This window comes from Lethenteron reissneri, chromosome 68, assembly GCF_015708825.2.
Source record: "Lethenteron reissneri isolate LAM-NWPU_2019-01 chromosome 68, ASM1570882v1, whole genome shotgun sequence".
NCBI lineage: Eukaryota > Metazoa > Chordata > Hyperoartia > Petromyzontiformes > Petromyzontidae > Lethenteron > Lethenteron reissneri.
This window is the reverse complement of record NC_083846.1, coordinates 5,280,291-5,302,330: the sequence shown is the minus strand read 5'-3', so window position 1 is coordinate 5,302,330 and position 22,040 is coordinate 5,280,291. Positions and strand designations below refer to the sequence as shown.

At 56.7% G+C, this 22,040-nt stretch overlaps 1 protein-coding gene across 1 annotated transcript; it reads right to left on the bottom strand.

Moving 5' to 3' along the window:
* Window positions 1–6,012: 6,012 nt before the first annotated feature.
* Window positions 6,013–18,607, bottom strand: LOC133360320 (ethanolamine kinase 1-like; the record flags this gene model as incomplete). Its single annotated transcript, XM_061578967.1, has 5 exons — window positions 6,013–6,469; window positions 9,012–9,085; window positions 10,395–10,558; window positions 14,801–14,884; window positions 18,394–18,607. Coding segments are annotated over 5 exons (609 nt in total), but the record flags the coding sequence as incomplete, so codon positions are not given.
* Between the last annotated feature and the right edge of the window lie 3,433 nt (window positions 18,608–22,040).

The following is a 22,040-nucleotide window of genomic DNA, read 5'->3' as shown; positions in this document are numbered from 1 at the left end:
CTCCCCACACCCACCAAAAAAACCGATTAACGTCTCATACATCCATCCACCCTCGCAGTAGCAGCAGCAGCAACTTTTAAAGCGTCAATATTCACAGACTGAGCGCGCACGCGTGATAGGCGGGCACAGGGGAGTGCGAAGTGGCGGTAGGACGGAGCGTGGCGGTCGAAACCACTTTGACACACGGAGAGAGGGGGGGGGGGGGGTGACGGCCGAAACCATTTGTTAAATGGGGGGGGAGGGGGGGTGAACGTGACGGTCGAAACCACTTTGGACACACAGTGGGGGGGGGGGGGGGGGGGTTCATCTTCTTGGTTCTTTCGGTAAAGTCACGTAGAAGGGAAGTAATAAAATAATAAAAATAAAACAATAAAATAATTCTCACGACGTTTCGGCCACAACGCAAGCAGCCGTCCTCAGGTGAAGACCAGGTCTGATGCTGTCTCCCCGACAGACCTGTTCTTCACCTGAGGACGGCTGCTTGCGTTGTGGCCGAAACGTCGTGAGAATTATTTTATTATGTTTTATTTTTATTATTTTATTACTTCCATTCTACGTGACTTTACCGAAAGAACCAAGAAGATGAATCCCTGCAGTCACGAAAGAAGCTTTAAATCAGTCGGGGGGGTTGATGGCTGAAACCATTTTTAACATGGGGGGGGGAGGGGGGATGAGCGTGACGGTCGAAACCACTTTGGACACACGGTGGGGGATAGGGGTCGGGGGTTCAACATCCGATGCAACGTGACATTCAGATTACAAACCACATGGGAGGGAGGGTGGTTGTTGCGTGTATGCGTTTGTCAACATCGCTTGGGTTTGCCCACCAGGATCCCCCGATTTTTTTCTGCCCCCCCCCCCCCATAGCCAACACAAAATCTACCCCCCACCCCCCCATCCCCCTGACATAACCAATGGTAACTGGATATTGGCCACAATATTCCCAAAATGCTGCGAAATTACCTCCATACCAGAGGTCGCAAACGGGTTTTGATTCCTTACCCGTACCCGTACCCTACCCGAAATGAGTGACAAACGGTGACTCACCAGTGACTCACGGCCTACCTGTACCGGTACCCGGCCGCACACGGGTACCCGTACCGTACCCGGGTATGGGTAGCCGGGTATCGGGTAGGGTACGGGTATCGGGTACCCGGTTGCGACCTTTGCTCCATACAATCACACTCGTTTGGGATTCAGAAGCAGCAGCATCATCATCATCATCACAAACCTATCAACCCTCACCAGTTTCCAAATCTTATTACAGACCAACGCAGACCTCATTGGTCACCCCGTGCCCCTCAGAAATCTCAACGACGACCAATCACAAGGAGAGAAACACACACAAATCGACAAATATACGAAAATGTTTTTTCTTTTTTTGCCCGTAGTGAAAGGGGCTGTTACGCCGTATGGACCTGAAAAACTCAAATTCCCCTGTACAAGTATGGGGGGTATGGGGGGGGGAGGTGTAAAGCGTGATGGGGTTGACAGGTGGGTCGTCATCAGGGGGCAGAAAAACTTCTAAAAGTCTTCAGTTGGGAAGCCTTGCCAGCAACGCACCCACACATACCCCACACACACACACACTTTGGGCGAACAAGCAAAACTTAATAAATAATAATATTATTATGTTAATATTCAGGGAGGCTGGGAAAGCCGGCAAAAACGCTGCGCCGAAAAAGGATGGCCCTGTTTCAGAAACGTTTCAAAAGACGGCGTTCCGCACGCCACGCGCGCTATGCACTCGTTATTTCTCGTTGTTGCAAGCCAACCCGTTAATTACAACTAAATAATTACAACACGAACGTGTTTTTTTTTTTCCTTCATCAACTGGAATGCTCGCGAGAAGGCAGGGGGGGGGGGGAAGGGAGGGAGGCAAAAATCGCTCCCTCCCCTCGAAATTTTTTTTTACAAAAAAAATTTTGCTTTGCGTATGAACCGCATTGCGATAACCGCGAGGCCATCTTAACTCTCTCTGACCCCGCAAAACACCACCGCCACCCCCACTCAGCACATCCAAAACGTCTTGACGTTTCATTCTCAACATAGCCACTGGCTTCCAACTAGCTGCACCACCCAATAACCTCACAGATTCACTCAGCCACTCACACAGCCACCCGCCTACTCATCCACTCGCTCACCTACATAGCCATCCACTCACTCGCCTACTCAGCCAGCCACACAGCCACTAACTCACCTCCATAGCCACCCACGCAGTCGCCTACTCAGCCACTCGCTCACCTACATAGCCATCCACTCACTCGCCTACTCAGCTACCCACCCACTCGCCTACTCAGCCACCCACCCAGCCACCCACTCGCCTACTCAGCCACTCACTCACTTACATAGCCACCCACCCACCCAGCCACGAACTCGCCTCCATAGCCACCCACCCAGTCGCCTACTCAGCCACTCACTCACCTACATAGTCACTCAGACAATTCCTTACTCAGCTACCCACCCACCCACTCAGCTACTCAACCACTCACTCACCTACATAGCCACCCACCCACTCACCTACTCAGCCACCCACCCACCGGCACCCTCAGTACAGCCAGCATCCCTGAAATAAAATCGCTTTGCGCCTGACACAGATGGCCCCGTGTCCGCTTTGGCCATCTGTCGAAATCCTGGCGCAGTTCCATCCCAAGGGTGGCAAGCCCAATCAACAAGACAGCTCCACGTTTTGTTTTGTGTACCCCGCGTGCTCCGTTACACACGCAACGCGCACAGCGCCGTGGCCCTGGAAGTGTGGCCGGTACGCTGTACCGGTTTACTTCCCGTAACACAAAACCCTCCCAGAGTAAACACCCAGGGCAAGTCTCATAGCGGGGGGGGGGGGGGGGGGGGGGCGGCGTCGCTGTTCACAACTGCAGCTACCCCTGCCCCCCCCCCCCCCGCCCGCCCCCCACAACTCTACGGAAGTTTCCACAGGAGAGGTGGGGGGGCACACTCGCACGACCCGGCGCATCGCGTCGCCGCGACAAATCGCGTCGCGTGGGGCGGTGGGCGGGGAGACATTTTTGCCAACGCAAAAAAACTAATAAAAACACAAACCCCCACACGTTTCACTGCCCGCTGGTCGGGCTGCGGGCATTGAAACCGGCACCACCACAGAAAGAGTTCACGGAGGTCGCGGGGACCCGGGGGCGGGACGGGGCGAGACTTCAAGGCCGACCGTCGGGGCACAGAAGAGGAAAAAAATAATCCGTGACGCTCGTTAGCTTCGCCAACGGATCAAAAAAGGTGACGTGGGCCAGAGCACAATACTCATACAGTGTCTTGTGACCTGCCTTCTACAACACTTGTGTAGGAGCTCGAGAGAAGAGACAGATAATCACATTCTTGTTCACCACCAACATAAATAATTTCTCCCCCCCCACTTCCCACCTCCGGCTTTCCGCGCTTTTCCGTAACGCCCCCCCCCCCCCCCCCCGTTTTGGTTTCGCCCGCAAAGCAGCAGCAGCAGAAGAAGAAAAACATTTTTAAACGGAATTACGTTGGACGTCAACGAGGGCCGGGGATTTTTTTTTTACACACAACGCATAAATAACATCGTTAAGGTGCTTATTCCCTCCGTGGGGAAACATCGGGGGATGGTGGGGATGGTGGTGGGGGTGGTGGTGGGGGTGGTGGGGATGGTGGGGGTGGTGGGGGTGGTGGTGGGGGTGGTTGGGGTGGTGGTGATGGTGGTGGGGATGGTGGTGGTGATGGTGGTGATGGTGGGGGTGATGGTGATGGTGGGGGTGATGGGGATGGTGGCGGGGATGGTGGTGATGGTGGGGGTGATGGGGATGGTGGTGGGGATGGGTGAGGATGGTGGTGGGGATAGTGGGGGTGGTGGTGATGGTGGTGGGGATGGTGGTGAGGGTGGTGGCGGGGATGGTGGCGAGGATGGTGGCGAGGATGGTGGTGGGGATGGTGGTGGGGGTGGTGGTGGTGGGGATGGTGGTGGGGGTGGTGGTGGTGGGGATGGTGGCGAGGATGGTGGCGGGGATAGTGGTGGGGATGGTGGCGGTGATGGTGGTGATGGTGGGGGTGGTGGGGGTGGTGGGGGTGGTGGGGATGGTGGCGGGGATGGTGGTGATGGTGGGGGTGGTGGGGGTGGTGGGGGGTGGTGGCGGGGATGGTGGTGATGGTGGGGTGGTGGGGTGGTGGGGGTGGTGGCGGGGATGGTGGGGATAGTGGTGGGGATGGTGGTGGGGATGATGGTGGTGGGGATGATGGTGGTGGGGATGGTGGTGGGGATGGTGGCGGGGATGGTGGTGGGGATGGTGGTGGGGATAGTGGTGGGGATGGTGGTGGGGATGGTGGGGGTGATGCTGGTGGGGATGGTGGTGGGGATGGTGGTGATGGTGGCGGGGATGGTGGGGATAGTGGTGGGGATAGTGGTGGGGATGGTGGTGATGGGGACGGTGGTGGGGATGGTGGTGGGGATGGTGGCGGGGATGGTGGGGATAGTGGTGGGGATGGTGGTGATGGGGATAGTGGTGGGGATGGTGGTGATGGGGATGGTGGTGGGGATAGTGGTGGGGATGGTGGTGATGGTGGGGATGGTGGTGGGGATGGTGGTGGGGATGGTGGCGGGGATGGTGGGGATAGTGGTGGGGATGGTGGTGGGGATGCGGGGGACCCGAGAGACGAAAAACAACGCGAGGGGCAGGGGGGGGGGTTTGGGTTCGTGTCGCGTGTACGAGGGTTTGCCGACGGACTTCGCGACGTCAAGGACCTTTTTCGCTTCGACAAACCAAGCGGCGTGGACGCACGTGCCGCGACATTCAAAACGAGGCGTTTAAAGTACTCGGAGAACAGAAAGACGATGAAGAAATAGACACGCGGGGCGGGCAAATTTGGTTGTTCTTTTTTTGCGTGTCGAGGGGGGGTAAAGGGGGCCCCCCCCTCCCTCTGTTGGCAGCGGGGGGGGGGGGATGTTGTAACGAAGAGGGAGTCACTTAGACTCGGTCACCAGGATGTAGAGTAACCGAGACGCGGTGGTCGACCGAGACGCGGTGGTCGACGAGATGAGGTGGTCGACCGAGACGCCCAGCTGGTGAACTGTGATGATGATGGGGGGGCGGGGGGGGGGGGGTTAGGGCTGTGACGTCTCACACGGGGTCACTACATCGAGCAAAATTTGGTTTCGTTAAGTGGGGGGGGGGGGGGGGTGTAGTGAAAGAGGCGAAACCATAACCACCGACACGGCAGCAGCGAGGCTCAGATTGACACAGGGGGGGGGGAGAGGGGCGGGGGGGGAGGGGCGGGGGGGGAAGCTACCGAGACGAGGTTTGGTCTCAAACTCCAAACTCCACGCATCTCCCCGCCCCCACCAATGTAATGCCGCCGTGGGTTGTCGACTGCTGGTCCCCAAAGTGGCGTACTCCCCCTCCCCTCCGCTACGGTTCAACCCGAAAGCGCTCGGGGAGAGAGAGGGAGGGGGGGGGGGCGGGTTGGGAGAGGGGTGGGGGTTTGGTGGTGGTGGTGTGGTGGGGGGGGCACGGCTACACCGTACGGCACCGCCACGCCGTACGGCATCGCGACCTCGCGGGGAACCGTTGTGCGAGCCGGCGAGGGCAAAACAATCGACGTCGACCCGGGGCCCCTCACCCACCCCACCCCCCCACCCACCCCCCCACCATCGAGAACCCCACCGGGTTCAAGGCCACGAGGGAGGTAGCGGCCGGCCGCCCGTGGCGTTGGTCACATCGCGTACGCGCGCGGCGTGGGAATCGGTGGGTAGGATCACACACACACACCTCTACACACACACCCACACACACCCACACACACACACCCACACACCCCACACACACACCCACCCACACACACACACACCCACACACACACACCCCACACACACACCCCACACACACACCCCACACACACACCCCACACACACACCCCACACACACACCCCACACACACACCACACACCAACCCACCCCCACACACCCCCACACACCCACACACACCCCCACACACCCCCACCCACACACACATCCACACCAACCCACCCACCCCCACCCACACACACCCACACCTACCCACACACACCTACCCACACGTAGCCTGCGCCCGTACCACGACGATGGAGGTGTGCCGCAGGGCGGGGGGCAGCGGCGAAAGGGGCGGAGGGAGGGGGGGGAAGAAGCCAAGGAGTGAGCGAGGATGATTTAGCGGCGAAAGCGCAGTTCTTTCAAAACGACAATTATTCGCCTTGCTCCGTTCGCAACCACGGGGCCCGACCCATTTGGGAATGTGTTTTTCGCTACAAGTGATTGGGCGTTTTGTGCCAAGGTCGGTTTTTCGCGTGTGTGCGAGTGTGTGTCTGTGCGAGCGTGAGTGCGTCTGTGGTTGTTGTGCGGTCACGAGGTTGGGAGAGCGTGGCACAATCTTCTAGAGCGGCGCTTCCAGAGCCATGACGTGAGGCTTCGTCTCCCGGTATTGCGTGAAGCGCACGATGGCGTAGCTGTGGGCACACCACCACCACGCAGGTCCATTACCATCACCAGCACACACACACACACACCATCACCAGCACACACACACACATACACCATCACCCACACACACACCATCACCAACACACACACACCACGCGGGCACACGACAACCACACCGCGCGGGCACGCAGGTCCATCACCATCACCAACACACACACACACACACCATCACCAGCACACACACACCATCACCATCACCAGCACTCACACACAATCACCATCACCAGCACACACACACACACACCATCACCAGCCACACACACACACCATCACCACACACACACCACACCATCACCAGCACACACACACCACCATCACCAAACACACACACACCATCACCAGCACCACAACACACACCATCACCAGCACACATCACACACACCATCACAGCACACAATCACCAGCACACACACACACACCATCACCAGCACACACACACACACCATCACCAGCACACACACACACACACCATCACCAGCACACACACACACACACCATCACCATCACCAGCACACACACACCATCGCTAGCACGTGGGCACACACACACCCCACACCACCATCACCATCACACACACACACACCATCACCATCACACACACACACACCATCACCATCACCAGCACACACACACACACCATCGCTAGCACGTGGGCCACACACACCCCACACCACCATCACCATCACACACACACACACCATCACCAGCACACACACACACCACCATCACCAGCACACACACACCACACTCACCAGCATACACACACCACACTCACCAGCACACACACACACCACCATCACCAGCACACACACACACCACACCAGCACACACACACCACCATCACCAGCACACACACACACACACCACCATCACCAGCACACACATACACACCATCACCAGCACACACACACACACCATCACCAGCACACACACACACACCATCGCTAGCACTTGGGCACAACACACACCCCAGCCCACCATCACCAGCACACACACACCACCATCACCATCACACACACACACACCACCATCACCCACACACACACACCATCACCAGCACACACACACACACCACCATCACCAGCACACACACACACACCACCATCACCAGCACACACACACACACACACACCATCACCAGCACACACACACACACCATCACCAGCACACCCACACCATCACCATCACCAGCACACACACACACACCATCGCTAGCACTTGGGCACACACACACCCCACACCACCATCACCAGCACACACACACCACCATCACCATCACACACACACACACCACCATCACCAGCACACACACACACCATCACCAGCACACACACACACACCACCATCACCAGCACACACACACACACCATAACCAGCACACACACACACACACCACCATCACCAGAACACACACACCACCATCACCAGCACACACACACCACCATCACCAGCACACACACACACATCATCACCAGCACGCACACACACACCATCACCAGCACGCGGGCACACACACACACCACTACCAGCACGCGGGCACACACACACACACAACCACCACCATGCGCACACACCACCACCACTCCCACCACACGGGCACACACACACACACACCACCACCACCACCACCACGCGGGCACACACACACACACACCACCACCACCACCATGCACACACACCACCACCACCACCACCACGCGGGCACACACACACACACACACCATCACCACCACCATGCACACACACCATCACCACCACCACCACGCGGGCACACACACACACACCACCACCACACACACACACACACCACCACCAGCACACACACACCACCACCACCACGCGGGCACACACACACCCCACCACCACCACCACACACACACCCACACACACCCCACCACCACCACCACCACCACACACACACACACCACCACCAGCACACACACACACACCACTACCACCAGCACGCGGGCACACACACACACCATCACCACCACCACGCGGGCACACACACACACACCATCACCACCACGCGGGCACACACACACCACCACCAGGGCACACACACACACACACACCATCACCACCACCACGCGGGCACACACACACACACCATCACCACCACGCGGGCACACACACACACACACCACCACCAGGGCACACTACACACACACACCACCACCACGCGGGCACACACACACACACCACCACCAGCACACACACACACACCACCACCAGCACACACACACACCACCACCAGACACACACACCACCACCAGCACACACACACACACACACACCACCACCTGCACACACACACCACCATCACCACCACGTGGGCACACACACACACACCACCACCACGTGGGCACACACATACACCACCACCACCACCACACACACCACCGCCGCACGCACGCCCCCCCCCCGGTTCTCTTCGCCGACACAACAGACGAGCGTCGGCCGCTTTCCGACAAACCTTTGGCGCGCGCCGATTTACGCGAAGCTCACCCCACGAAGTCGAAGTCGATGGTGGAATACTTTGCTTGGATCAAGGACCACAGGCCCCAGAAGTAGTGAGACACCTGCAAGGAGGCCAACGGAGACACGCGGGGGGTCCATCGGTCAGGGTCGGTCAAGAGAACGACTCTTTCATCCTGCTGTCACGGCAAGCTCTGGCTGGGGGGCCAGTGGTGGAAATTCCTCATTCCTATGGCGAGGACGGGGGAGGGCAAAACTATCCATAGGACACTCCACCCCCCCCCCCCACTTCCCCATTTAGTTAAAAGACCGCCCCCCATATTTAATAACCGTTAAGCATTTACACCATTGGAACCTCATTATCCAGTAAAAAATATAATTGTTTTTTACCCTTTTATCTGGCAACAAAACTGACACCTTTTTACGAGGAGTCATGTTTGCATCGACCACAATATCTGCAGTCATAATGCAAACAAAAAACATAACTCTGATAATGGCGTCATCTGGTCCAACCCATGTGAGACTAGGCTCTAAGGAAAGCTGTCTCGGGTGTGGACCAATCAACTTCAAGGACAGTGCACATACATTATCAGAGTTGTGTTTTTTGTTTGCATTATGACTGCAGGTATTGTGGTCTATGCAAACATGACTCCTCGTAAAAAAGGTGTCAGTTTTGTTGCCAGATAGAAGGGTAAAAAAACAATTATCGGTTTGGGATTTCTAACGCGCAAAGTTTGAGGGTCACGCTCGGTGTGCAGAGGCTGGGGTCAGAGGCGCGGGGGATGTGTCCGCGCGTGTGCACGTGTGCGTGTGTTGCCATGGCCACCGGGTGAACCCGCGCGTGTGCACGTGTGCGTGTGTTGCCATGGCCACCGGGTGTACCCGCGTGTGCACGTGTTGCCATGTGCACTGTGTTGTACCCGCATGTGCACGTGTGCGTGTGTTGCCATGCCCACCGGGTGAACCCGCGTGTGTGCACGTGTGCGTGTGTTGCCATGCCCACCGGGTGAACCCGCGCGTGTGTGCCTGGTTGCCATGGCCACCGGGTGAACCCGCGCGTGTGCACGTATGCGTGTGTTGCCATGCCCACCGGGTGAATCCGCGCATGTGCACGTGTGCGTGTGTTGCCATGCCCACCGGGTGAACCCGCGCGTGTGCGCCGGGTTGCGTGTGTTGCCACGCCCACCGGGTGAACCCGCGTGTGTGCACGTGTGCGTGTGTTGCCATGCCCACCGGGTGTACCCGCGTGTGTGGCGGGTTGCGTGTGTGCGCGCGTCACAGAACCGGAAGAAAAACCTGACGACCTCTGCAAATCGCGACCGGACAACGGACCGGAGCAACGAATGAGCAGCGTGGGGGAGGGGCCGGGGAGAGGGGGGGGGGGGAGGAGAGGGGGGGGGCGCCGCCACTCGCCAGGGAGAACTTGCTGACGTGGACGTAGAGCCTGTGCACGTCCGCGTCGCCCACGGAGCGGCTGGGGTTCTTGGTGAGCTCCTCGTAGGCCTCCAGGTAGGCCCGCAGCCAGCGCAGCTGCAGATCCTTGTCGGGGTACAGGCTGTAGTCGACGTCGCTCACCCCTGGGAACAGCGCACACGCACGCACACAAAGATCCCCGTGTAGCCTTAACAGACTGTAGGGGCAAGTGCTGTTAGCGAGCACCTATGAAGGCCGGAACGGCGCACGAGGGGGTGGGTGGCCAGCACCACGCCCGACCGCCTTTGTTTCCCCAGTGGCGATGTTTACACACCGCACCAGGTACTCATTTAAGGCTGAATCGACCTAGGGGAGGCCCAGGACCGGTTCAGATAATCATCACTGGTGTTGGCCGTGAGCGGGAATCGAACCCGGGTCGCCGGGTTCATAGCGCAGCGCGCTAACCGCTACACTACCGCTCCCCATGCACAAACACGCACACACGCACGCACGCACACGCACGCACACACGCACGCACACACGCACGCACGCACACACGCACACACGCACACACGTCACTAAGGATCAGCACGGTCAGGGCTACGCGAGGCGTGAGAGAAGCTCAGCACGTGAACATACGTAGAGGTTGCCCACGCCGAAAGCGCCCGTGCGCGAGTTGGTGAGTGAGTTAGTGAGTTGGTGAGTGAGTTGGTGAGTGAGCGAGAGGTGCTGCGATCTGCAGTGTGGTGAGTTGGTGAGTGAGTGATTGGGTGAGTGAGCGGGAGGTGCTGTGACCTGCAGTGTGGTGAGTTGGTGAGTGAGTGATTGGGTGAGCGAGTGAGCGAGTGAGCGAGTGTGGTGACCTGCAGTGTGGTGAGTTGGTGAGTGAGTGATTGGGTGAGTGAGCGGGAGGTGCTGCGATCTGCAGTGGTGAGAGTTGGTGAGTGAGTGGGTGAGCATGAAGTGCTGTGACCTGCAGTGTGGTGAGTTGGTGAGTGAGTGAGTGAGTGAGCGAGAGGTGCTGTGATCTGCAGTGTGGTGAGTTGGTGAATTGGTGAGTGAGTAGGTGAGCATGAAGTGCTGTGACCTGCAGTCTGGTGAGTTGGTGAGTGAGTGAGTGAGCAGTGCTGTGATCTGCAGTGGTGAGAGTTGGTGAGTGAGTGGGTGAGCATGAAGTGCTGTGACCTGCAGTCTGGTGACTTGGTGAGTGGGTGAGTGAGTGAGCGAGTGAGCGAGTGAGCGAGTGCTGTGACCTGCAGTGTGGTGAGTTGGTGAGTGGGTGAGTGAGTGGGTGAGCATGAAGTGCTGTGACCTGCAGTGTGGTGAGTTGGTGAGTGGGTGAGTGAGTGAGCGAGTGGGTGAGTGAGTGAGCGAGTGAGCGAGTGCTGTGACCTGCAGTGTGGTGAGTTGGTGAGTGGGTGAGTGAGTGGGTGAGCATGAAGTGCTGTGACCTGCAGTGTGGTGAGTTGGTGAGTGGGTGAGTGAGTGAGCGAGTGGGTGAGTGAGTGAGCGAGTGAGCGAGTGAGCGAGTGCTGTGACCTGCAGTGTGGTGAGTTGGTGAGTGGGTGAGTGAGTGGGTGAGCATGAAGTGCTGTGACCTGCAGTGTGGTGAGTTGGTGAGTGGGTGAGTGAGTGAGCGAGTGGGTGAGTGAGTGAGCGAGTGAGCGAGTGCTGTGACCTGCAGTGTGGTGAGTGGGTGAGTGAGTGGGTGAGCATGAAGTGCTGTGACCTGCAGTGTGGTGAGTTGGTGAGTGGGTGAGTGAGTGAGCGAGTGGGTGAGTGAGTGAGCGAGTGAGCGAGTGAGCGAGTGCTGTGACCTGCAGTGTGGTGAGTTGGTGAGTGAGTGAGCGAGTGAGCGGGTGAGCGAGTGAGGTGACCTGCAGTGTGGTGAGTTGGTGAGTGAGTGGGTGAGTGAGCGAGAGGTGCTGTGATCTGCAGTGGTGAGAGTTGGTGAGTGAGTGGGTGAGCATGAAGTGCTGTGACCTGCAGTCTGGTGAGTTGGTGAGTGGGTGAGTGAGTGAGTGAGCAGTGCTGTGACCTGCAGTGTGGTGAGTTGGTGAGTGGGTGAGTGAGTGAGCGAGAGGTGCTGTGATCTGCAGTGTGGTGAGTTGGTGAATTGGTGAGTGAGTAGGTGAGCATGAAGTGCTGTGACCTGCAGTCTGGTGAGTTGGTGAGTGAGTGAGTGAGCAGTGCTGTGATCTGCAGTGGTGAGAGTTGGTGAGTGAGTGGGTGAGCATGAAGTGCTGTGACCTGCAGTCTGGTGACTTGGTGAGTGGGTGAGTGAGTGAGCGAGTGAGCGAGTGAGCGAGTGCTGTGACCTGCAGTGTGGTGAGTTGGTGAGTGGGTGAGTGAGTGGGTGAGCATGAAGTGCTGTGACCTGCAGTGTGGTGAGTTGGTGAGTGGGTGAGTGAGTGAGCGAGTGGGTGAGTGAGTGAGCGAGTGAGCGAGTGCTGTGACCTGCAGTGTGGTGAGTTGGTGAGTGGGTGAGTGAGTGGGTGAGCATGAAGTGCTGTGACCTGCAGTGTGGTGAGTTGGTGAGTGGGTGAGTGAGTGAGCGAGTGGGTGAGTGAGTGAGCGAGTGAGCGAGTGAGCGAGTGCTGTGACCTGCAGTGTGGTGAGTTGGTGAGTGGGTGAGTGAGTGGGTGAGCATGAAGTGCTGTGACCTGCAGTGTGGTGAGTTGGTGAGTGGGTGAGTGAGTGAGCGAGTGGGTGAGTGAGTGAGCGAGTGAGCGAGTGCTGTGACCTGCAGTGTGGTGAGTGGGTGAGTGAGTGGGTGAGCATGAAGTGCTGTGACCTGCAGTGTGGTGAGTTGGTGAGTGGGTGAGTGAGTGAGCGAGTGGGTGAGTGAGTGAGCGAGTGAGCGAGTGAGCGAGTGCTGTGACCTGCAGTGTGGTGAGTTGGTGAGTGAGTGAGCGAGTGAGCGGGTGAGCGAGTGAGGTGACCTGCAGTGTGGTGAGTTGGTGAGTGAGTGGGTGAGTGAGCGAGAGGTGCTGTGATCTGCAGTGGTGAGAGTTGGTGAGTGAGTGGGTGAGCATGAAGTGCTGTGACCTGCAGTCTGGTGAGTTGGTGAGTGGGTGAGTGAGTGAGTGAGCAGTGCTGTGACCTGCAGTGTGGTGAGTTGGTGAGTGGGTGAGTGAGTGAGTGAGCAGTGCTGTGACCTGCAGTGTGGTGAGTTGGTTAGTGGGTGAGTGAGTGAGTGAGCAGTGCTGTGACCTGCAGTGTGGTGAGTTGGTGAGTGGGTGAGTGAGTGAGTGAGCAGTGCTGTGACCTGCAGTCTGGTGAGTTGGTGAGCGAGTGAGTGAGTGAGTGAGTGAGCAGTGCTGTGACCTGCAGTCTGGTGAGTTGGTGAGCGAGTGAGTGAGTGGGTGAGCATGAAGTGCTGTGACCTGCAGTGTGGCGAGTGTGAGGAGTAAGCGAGTGGGCGAGTTTCGCGAGTGCGTTGTGCGTTTTACTCTCTAACACACAACTAGTGGTGGTGCTGCACTAGGAACGTGTCGTTTAGTTTACGTGACAAACCTTTCTAGTTGGCCGTGTCGTCGGGTGGCGGTGGCGGGTTTAACGACACGTTTATATTTAAGCGATATAACCCAACATCAACAAAGAAAGCGGTAAACACGCCGCTGTGTTTACCGCACCGCTCTGCGCACTCCATGGCTCCGGTCAGCCGCGCAGATCGAGAAAGTAACTTGGAGTCAACCGTTCAGAGACGAGCATTTTCCGCGTCAGAACCATCTCTCGCTCTCTCGCTCTCTCTCCCCGTGGTCACGTGGATTTTTTCTCTGGGATCCCTCCAGTTTCCCTCCCCCCCCCCCCTCCACATTTAGAATCAACAATCGCGCGTTAAAGAGTATTAGGCACCCCCCGGGTTACGGTAGGAGGTCAGAGGTTCCCGCGAACGATCCGTAAACTCGAATTTTCCGTATGTCGGAAAACTGAACAAATTTCCCCCAAAATCAAAAATAAATCCCGTTGACCGTAATCCTAGTGTGGCGTAAGGAGGCTTTGCCCCCCGCCTTACGCCTGCTCGCTACGCGGTATTCAACCGCGAACTCACCGCACCGCACCACTTTGCGCCCACCTAACTACGAACGCAAACATTTCCGCGCGTTGAATTTCATTTAGTGCGATTTAAGGGAGAATTTCCGGAAGGTCGGGTCATTTCACGACCCGGGGTTGTCCGTGTTGGGCTGCTGCTGCTGCTCGACATTTTTCCACGCGATGACGATGACAAAGCCACTACTTTGTTGAGCAGCTATTGTTTGCGACGTACGGCACGTTCTGTGAACGTGACACAAACCTTGCTAACTGGCAGTGTCGAGTGGTGGCGGCGGGCCTTACCCCCCTCCCGGTAAAATAAAACAAGTTGAAGTTCAGCTCACCGCGTGACGGATCAACCTCCCTCTCACCTGCAAACTCGTTGAAGTGGTTTCCGATGTCGTAGGCCTGGTAGTTGTAGCTCGCGTACTCGTAATCAATGAAGCGCACGGTGCCTGCACGTACCCACAACAACAACGACAACCAAAAAGAGTCAGGCGACCACGGGGAGACGGACACGCAAACTCCAAATATACAGCAGTGGGCGTCGTGAGAATTTGATTGCAGTATTATTTTATTATTTCCCTTCTACGTGACTTTACCGAAAGAACCAACATTATGAATCCCTGCAGTCACGAAAGCTTTAAATCGAAATCTCCTAGCCAGCAATGATTATGAGAGAGACACCGCAAACTCCAAATACACACAGCAGGCGTCAGGGTCAAGATTGAACCCACGACCTCCTGCGTACCAGGCGAGGTAGCTAACAATCTCCTAGCCACTGAGATGATGATGATGATGAGAGACACCGCAAACTCCAAATATACAGCAGGCGTCAGGGTCAAGATTGAACCCACGACCTCCTGTGTACCAGGCGAGGTAGTTAACAATCTCCTAGCCACCGTGAAGATGATGATGAGAGAGAGACACACACCGCAAACTCCAAATACACAGCAGGCGTCAGGGTCAAGATTGAACCCACGACCTCCTGCGTACCAGGCGAGGTAGTCAACATCTCCTAGCCACCGTGAAGATGATGATGAGAGAGAGACACACACCGCAAACTCCAAATACACAGCAGGCGTCAGGGTCAAGATTGAACCCACGACCTCCTGTGTACCAGGCGAGGTAGTTAACAATCTCCTAGCCACCGTGAAGATGATGATGAGAGAGAGACACACACCGCAAACTCCAAATACACAGCAGGCGTCAGGGTCAAGATTGAACCCACGACCTCCTGCGTACCAGGCGAGGTAGTCAACATCTCCTAGCCACCGAAATGTTCAGAAAGTCTCGTGGCGAAGGGTTTTACGCCGGGCGAACTGCAGGTCGGAGAAGCCTTTGAGCGATGCCCTTGAAAACGTGACGGCAAAGCAGAAGACGCCAGGCGATAAATGACGCCGAGTAAAAACTGACAAAGTTAGAAAGAAATAATAAATAAAAACGACACCATCGCGACGGCCGTCGTGTTACGTCGAAAGACAACGCCGGCTCCACCAGCCTCCCTCCCCCCTGTGGTGTCAGTTGATTTATTTCATCCATTGACAATATTTACACCCTCGGGGCAGAGGTCGCAACCGGGTACCCGATACCCGTACCCTACCCGATACCCGGCTACCCGTACCCGGCCAGGTACGGGTACCCGTTTGCGACCCTGGTGCGGCCGGGTACGGGTACGGGTAGGCCGTGAGTCACTGGTGAGTCATCGTTTGTCACTCATTTCGGGTAGGGTACGGGTACGGGTAGGGTACGGGTAAGGAATCAAAACCCGTTTGCGACCTCTGCCTCGGGCTAAACACCAAAACAAAGAATCGAGAATCGCCGGAAGAAGGGAACGCGTGCCGCTCTGCAACGGGCGTCGGCACGGCACGCCACGGCACGCCACGCCACGGCACGCCATGCCACGGCACGGTGAACTCACCAAGGCCGCGTGGGGCGGTCGCAGCCCGCAGGCATTCAACAACAACAACAAACAACAAACAAAACGCGCAATCGGCAACGTGCGCTTGTACGGCGGCGTCTCAGGGCGACAAGCTGCCGGAGGAGCAGCAGGAAGAAGAAGAGGCGCACAAAGTGATCTGCGGGGCCACATATTCTGAGGTTTTTTCGGTAAAGTCACCGTGTAGGTAAAAACATTAAAATTAATAACAGTAAAACAAAAATCACGACGTTTTATTTTATTTTACTTTTATTAATTTTAATGTTTTTACCTACACGGTGACTTTACCGAAAAAACCTCAGAATATGAATCCTTGCAGTCACGAAAGCTTCAAATCTAGAATGCCGCGCCGCACGCAGCTGCCCTGTTCCCCCACGCCCCCCCCCCCCCCCCCCCCGGGCTCGTAAGGGGGGCGCGGGGGGGGGGGATACAGGCCGCGAGATACCGGTTCAGACTTGGTCAGCAGAGATCAGAAGCCGCCTGAACGCACCGGATTTAAACCAGCAGTGTTGATGTAAATTATAGAACATTATCTTTGTTTCCTCGCCCACGTTACCAGCAGGCAAAGGCGCACTGGAGCTGGGCAGTTCTTTTGGGGAAGCGGCCGGGCCACTAAACGTTTGCTCAACAAAGTAGGGCTTCACAGACGTCGTCGTCGTCGTCGTCGTCGTCGTCGTCATCGTCGTCGTCGTCATCGTCGCGTGGACATTCACAGCGGCAGCCAAATAGTTTGAACGCGTGACGTTGGGGATAGGTGTTTGTGTGTGGAGGCTAGGTGTGTGTGTGGGTGTGTAATCTAGGTGTAGTGTGTGTGTAAGTTAGGTGTGTGTGTGGAGGCTAGGTGTGTGCGTGTATGTGTGTGCGTATGGGTAAGCTAGGGGTGTGTGCGCGTGTGTGTAATCTAGGTGTAGTGTGTGTGTGTATGTGTGTGCGTGCATGGAGGCTAGGTGTGTGTGTATAAGCTAGGGGTGTGTGCGTGTGTGTGTAATCTAGGTGTAGTGTGTGTGTGTGTAAGTTAGGGGTGTATGTGTGTATGTAGGCTAGGTGTGTGTGTGTAATCTATGTGTAGTGTGTGTGTAAGCTAGGCGTGTGCGTGTGTGTAATCTATGTGTAGTGTGTGTGTAAGCTAGGCGTGTGCGTGTGTGTAATCTATATGTAGTGTGTGTGTAAGCTAGGCATGTGCGTGTGTGTAATCTATGTGTAGTGTGTGTGTAAGCTAGGCGTGTGCGTGTGTGTAATCTATGTGTAGTGTGTGTGTAAGCTAGGCGTGTGCGTGTGTGTAATCTATGTGTAGTGTGTGTGTAAGCTAGGTGTGTGCGTGTGTGTAATCTATGTGTAGTGTGTGTGTAAGCTAGGTGTGTGCGTGTGTGTAATCTATGTGTAGTGTGTGTGTAAGCTAGGCGTGTGCGTGTGTGTAATCTATGTGTAGTGTGTGTGTAAGCTAGGCGTGTGCGTGTGTGTAATCTATATGTAGTGTGTGTGTAAGCTAGGCGTGTGTGTGTGCGTGTAATCTAGGTGTAGTGTGTGTAAGCTAGGCGTGTGTGCGCGTAAGCTAGGCGTGTGTGTGTGCGTGTAATCTAGGTGTAGTGTGTGTAAGCTAGGCGTGTGTGCGTGTAAGCTAGGCGTGTGTGTGTGCGTGTAATCTAGGTGTAGTGTGTGTAATCTATATGTAGTGTGTGTGTAAGCTAGGCGTGTGCGCGTGTGTGTGTAATCTAGGTGTAGTGTGTGTAAGCTAGGCGTGTGTGCGCGTAAGCTAGGCGTGTGCGTGTGTGTAATCTAGGTGTAGTGTGTGTAAGCTAGGCGTGTGTGCGCGTAAGCTAGGCGTGTGCGTGTGTGTAATCTAGGTGTAGTGTGTGTAAGCTAGGCGTGTGTGCGCGTAAGCTAGGCGTGTGCGCGTGTGTGTGTAATCTAGGTGTAGTATGTGTGTAAGCTAGGCGTGTGTACGTGTGTAATCTAGGCGTGTGTGTGTGTGTGATCTAGGCGTCGTGCGTGTTGCGAAGGTCAGTAGCCGGCGTAGCCCCGCACCTTTCTCCGCGTTGTAGATGATGTTCTTGACGAGCAGGTCGTTGTGGCAGAGCACCACGGGAGAGCCCAGGCCAGCCAGCGTCTCCTGCAGGCCCAGCATCTCCCTCTCCAGCTCCGCCCGGCTGGGCACCTCCGCGAGAAACCTAAAAAAAATTGCCGGGAGCGGCGCGGGGAATGCCGGACGGGACGAGGGGACAGGGGAAGACGACGTGAATTACAGAGCCTCGCAAATCAAAATAAGGAATGTGTAATTTTTTTTTTAAACACACTTTAATGAAATGTACTAGTAATGGAATAACTCCACGACTCAATTAAGTGACCCCGAAGCTTGCCATGATGTAAGGGACCGTGGCCAATTACAGCCAACGTCAGTTGAGCGTGGACAATTAGACCCAAGCCGAAACATAACATCTAAAAAAATAATATTAAAAAAATTAACCTGTAAAAACAAAGTATTTCACTATAAATCCTTTATATGCGTGGCGGCTAGAGTCCTCTCGTCCTCTGGCTTGAGATGGCTGCCACCTATGGGTCAGATGATTGCTTGCCACCATTAAGCAATTGGTAATGAAATATAATTTATTTTTTCCTAAAAAGTGTAAAATTTTGGGAAAAAATTTTCACGAAAATTAATTGTCTCGCACAACGAGTCTGTGTGCAAAATGTCAGCTCGATTGGATCACGGGAAGTGGGTTAAAAAACGACCGAAAGATTTGCACGGTCGTAAGCAAGCAAGCAAGCGAACTTAATATAAAGGATTTAAAAATACATATATTTTTAATTTTTTATTATAGAATATGGTATTGTCATAAGTATGACAATACCATATTGAGCTCACAGTACCCTGGGAGGACTCAGTAGATGAGGCTTATGAGCGAAAACATCTGCGCTATGCCGATCTAGCTGCCGAAGCACGGCATCATGGCTGGAACACAGAAGTCCGACCAGTGGAGGTGGGCTGCAGAGGTTTTGTGGCAACATCTACAACCAGACTGCTTAGAGACCTGGGAATTAAGGGCCAGAGCCAGCGTTCGGCAATCAAAGCTGTATCGGAGGCGGCAGAAGGCAGCAGTCAGTGGCTCTGGATGAAGAGGAAAGACCCCAGCTGGGCCCCAAAGTGAGAGGGCCAGGAGGTATGCAGTCAACAATGATTGACTCAGGGAGGAGGACGCCCCTGCCATGCAGTCCCATGGGATGTTGGCTACCAACAACAAGGCAACTCCTATGACTAATTGGGAATGGGACGCAAGCGTAGGATTGATCACCCTGTCGCTGGCCGCCTTTGGGGAGGGTGTATCGTGTGAAAGGCCGAAACACCCTAGGAACCAAAGGGTCACTACTGACGATGCGCTCCCCAAATTTCACCAGGCTCACTGTTCATGAACTCTTGGAATTGCTTGCACAAAGGATAGTAACATCTCATCCTGTGTTCTTGGGAATCTGAATATCAAGTTTGCAGTCGATACCACATTGGGAACAAGTGGGTTAAAATTGAGTTACAAGATTTGAGGATACAACAACAATAATAACAACAACAATAATAACAACAACAACAATAACAACAGCAGCCAGAGTGAGTTAATAAAAAGCGTGTAAAAATATTTAAAAAATGTAAAAAAAATCGCTCTCCGCTCCTCGCACAAAATCGCTTTGTCGCTCGCCGTAGCGTGCCCTGGTTCTCTGTCTCTCTCTCGGGGGGGGGGGGGGGGGGGGGTGACGGTGGCTTTGACATTGCGACAGATAAACTCCGGAGCTCCCCTCTTGCTCCGTCGAGGAGTCATGGGACGACTTCCGAGACAACGTTCTGCGCATCTACGAATCTCGACTTAGAAACGTGTCCCCGTTTAAAATAGCTCTCTCTCTCTTTAGTTACTTTCAAACGTCTCACTCCTTTCCTTTCGTTAAACAATTTGTTAAACAATTTTTCATCCCTTTCCATGCACAGCGCCCCCGAGAACGATTAATTTAGGGGAGCTTCATAAATTACAAAAATACGATCGTTGTTCAATTTGGATGAGCGTTGTGGGGGGCGGGGGATGTGGGGGATAGCTACAGTTCTGAACAGCGACACAGCGAACTCAAAGCCCCCCCCCCCCCCTAGGGGACACAGCGAACTCGAAGCCCCCCCCCCCCCTAGGGGACACAGCGAACTCGAAGCCCCCCCCCCCCCTAGGGGACACAGCGAACTCAAAGCCCCCCCCCCCCCTAGGGGACACAGCGAACTCAAAGCCCCCCCCCCCCCCTAGGGGACGCAGCGAACTCAAAGCCCCCCCCCCCCCCCCAGGGGACACAGCGAACTCAAAGCCCCCCCCCCCCCCCCCCTAGGGGACGCAACGAACTCAAAGCCCCCCCCCCCCCCCTAGGGGACGCAGCGAACTCAAAGCCCCCCCCCCCCCCCCTAGGGGACGCAGCGAACTCAAAGCCCCCCCCCCCCCCTAGGGGACGCAGCGAACTCAAAGCCCCCCCCCCCCCCCTAGGGGACGCAGCGAACTCAAAGCCCCCCCCCCCCCCTAGGGGACGCAGCGAACTCAAAGCCCCCCCCCCCCCCCTAGGGGACACAGCGAACTCAAAGCCCCCCCCCCCCCTAGGGGACGCAACGAACTCAAAGCCCCCCCCCCCCCTAGGGGACGCAGCGAACTCAAAGCCCCCCCCCCCCCCCCAGGGGACACAGCGAACTCAAAGCCCCCCCCCCCCCCCCTAGGGACGCAACGAACTCAAAGCCCCCCCCCCCCCCCCCCTAGGGGACGCAGCGAACTCAAAGCCCCCCCCCCCCCTAGGGGACGCAGCGAACTCAAAGCCCCCCCCTAGGGGACGCAGCGAACTCAAAGCCCCCCCCCCCCCTAGGGGACTCAGCGAACTCAAAGCCCCCCCCCCCCCCTAGGGGACGCAGCGAACTCAAAGCCCCCCCCCCCCCTAGGGGACGCAGCGAACTCAAAGCCCCCCCCCCTAGGGGACGCAGCGAACTCAAAGCCCCCCCCCCCCCTAGGGGACGCAGCGAACTCAAAGCCCCCCCCCCAGGGGACACAGCGAACTCAAAGCCCCACCCCCCCCCCCCCTAGGGGACGCAACGAACTCAAAACCCCCCCCCCCCCCCCCCTAGGGGACGCAGCGAACTCAAAGCCCCCCCCCCCCCTAGGGGACGCAGCGAACTCAAAGCCCCCCCCCCCCCCCCCTAGGGGACGCAGCGAACTCAAAGCCCCCCCCCCCCCCCACCTAGGGACGCAGCGAACTCAAAGCCCCCCCCCCCCCCTAGGGGGACGCAGCTAACTCAAAGCCCCCCCCCCCCCCCCCTAGGGGACACAGCGAACTCAAGCCCCCCCCCCCCCCCTAGGGGACGCAGCGAACTCAAAGCCCCCCCCCCCCCCCCCTAGGGGACGCAGCGAACTCAAAGCCCCCCCCCCCCCCCACCTAGGGGACGCAGCGAACTCAAAGCCCCCCCCCCCCCCTAGGGGACGCAGCTAACTCAAAGCCCCCCCCCCCCCCCCCCTAGGGGACACAGCGAACTCAAAGCCCCCCCCCCCCCCTAGGGGACGCAGCAAACTCAAAGCCCCCCCCCCTAGGGACGCAGCGAACTCAAAGCCCCCCCCCCCCCCCTAGGGGACGCAGCGAACCCAAAGCCCCCCCCCCCCCCTAGGGGACGCAGCGAA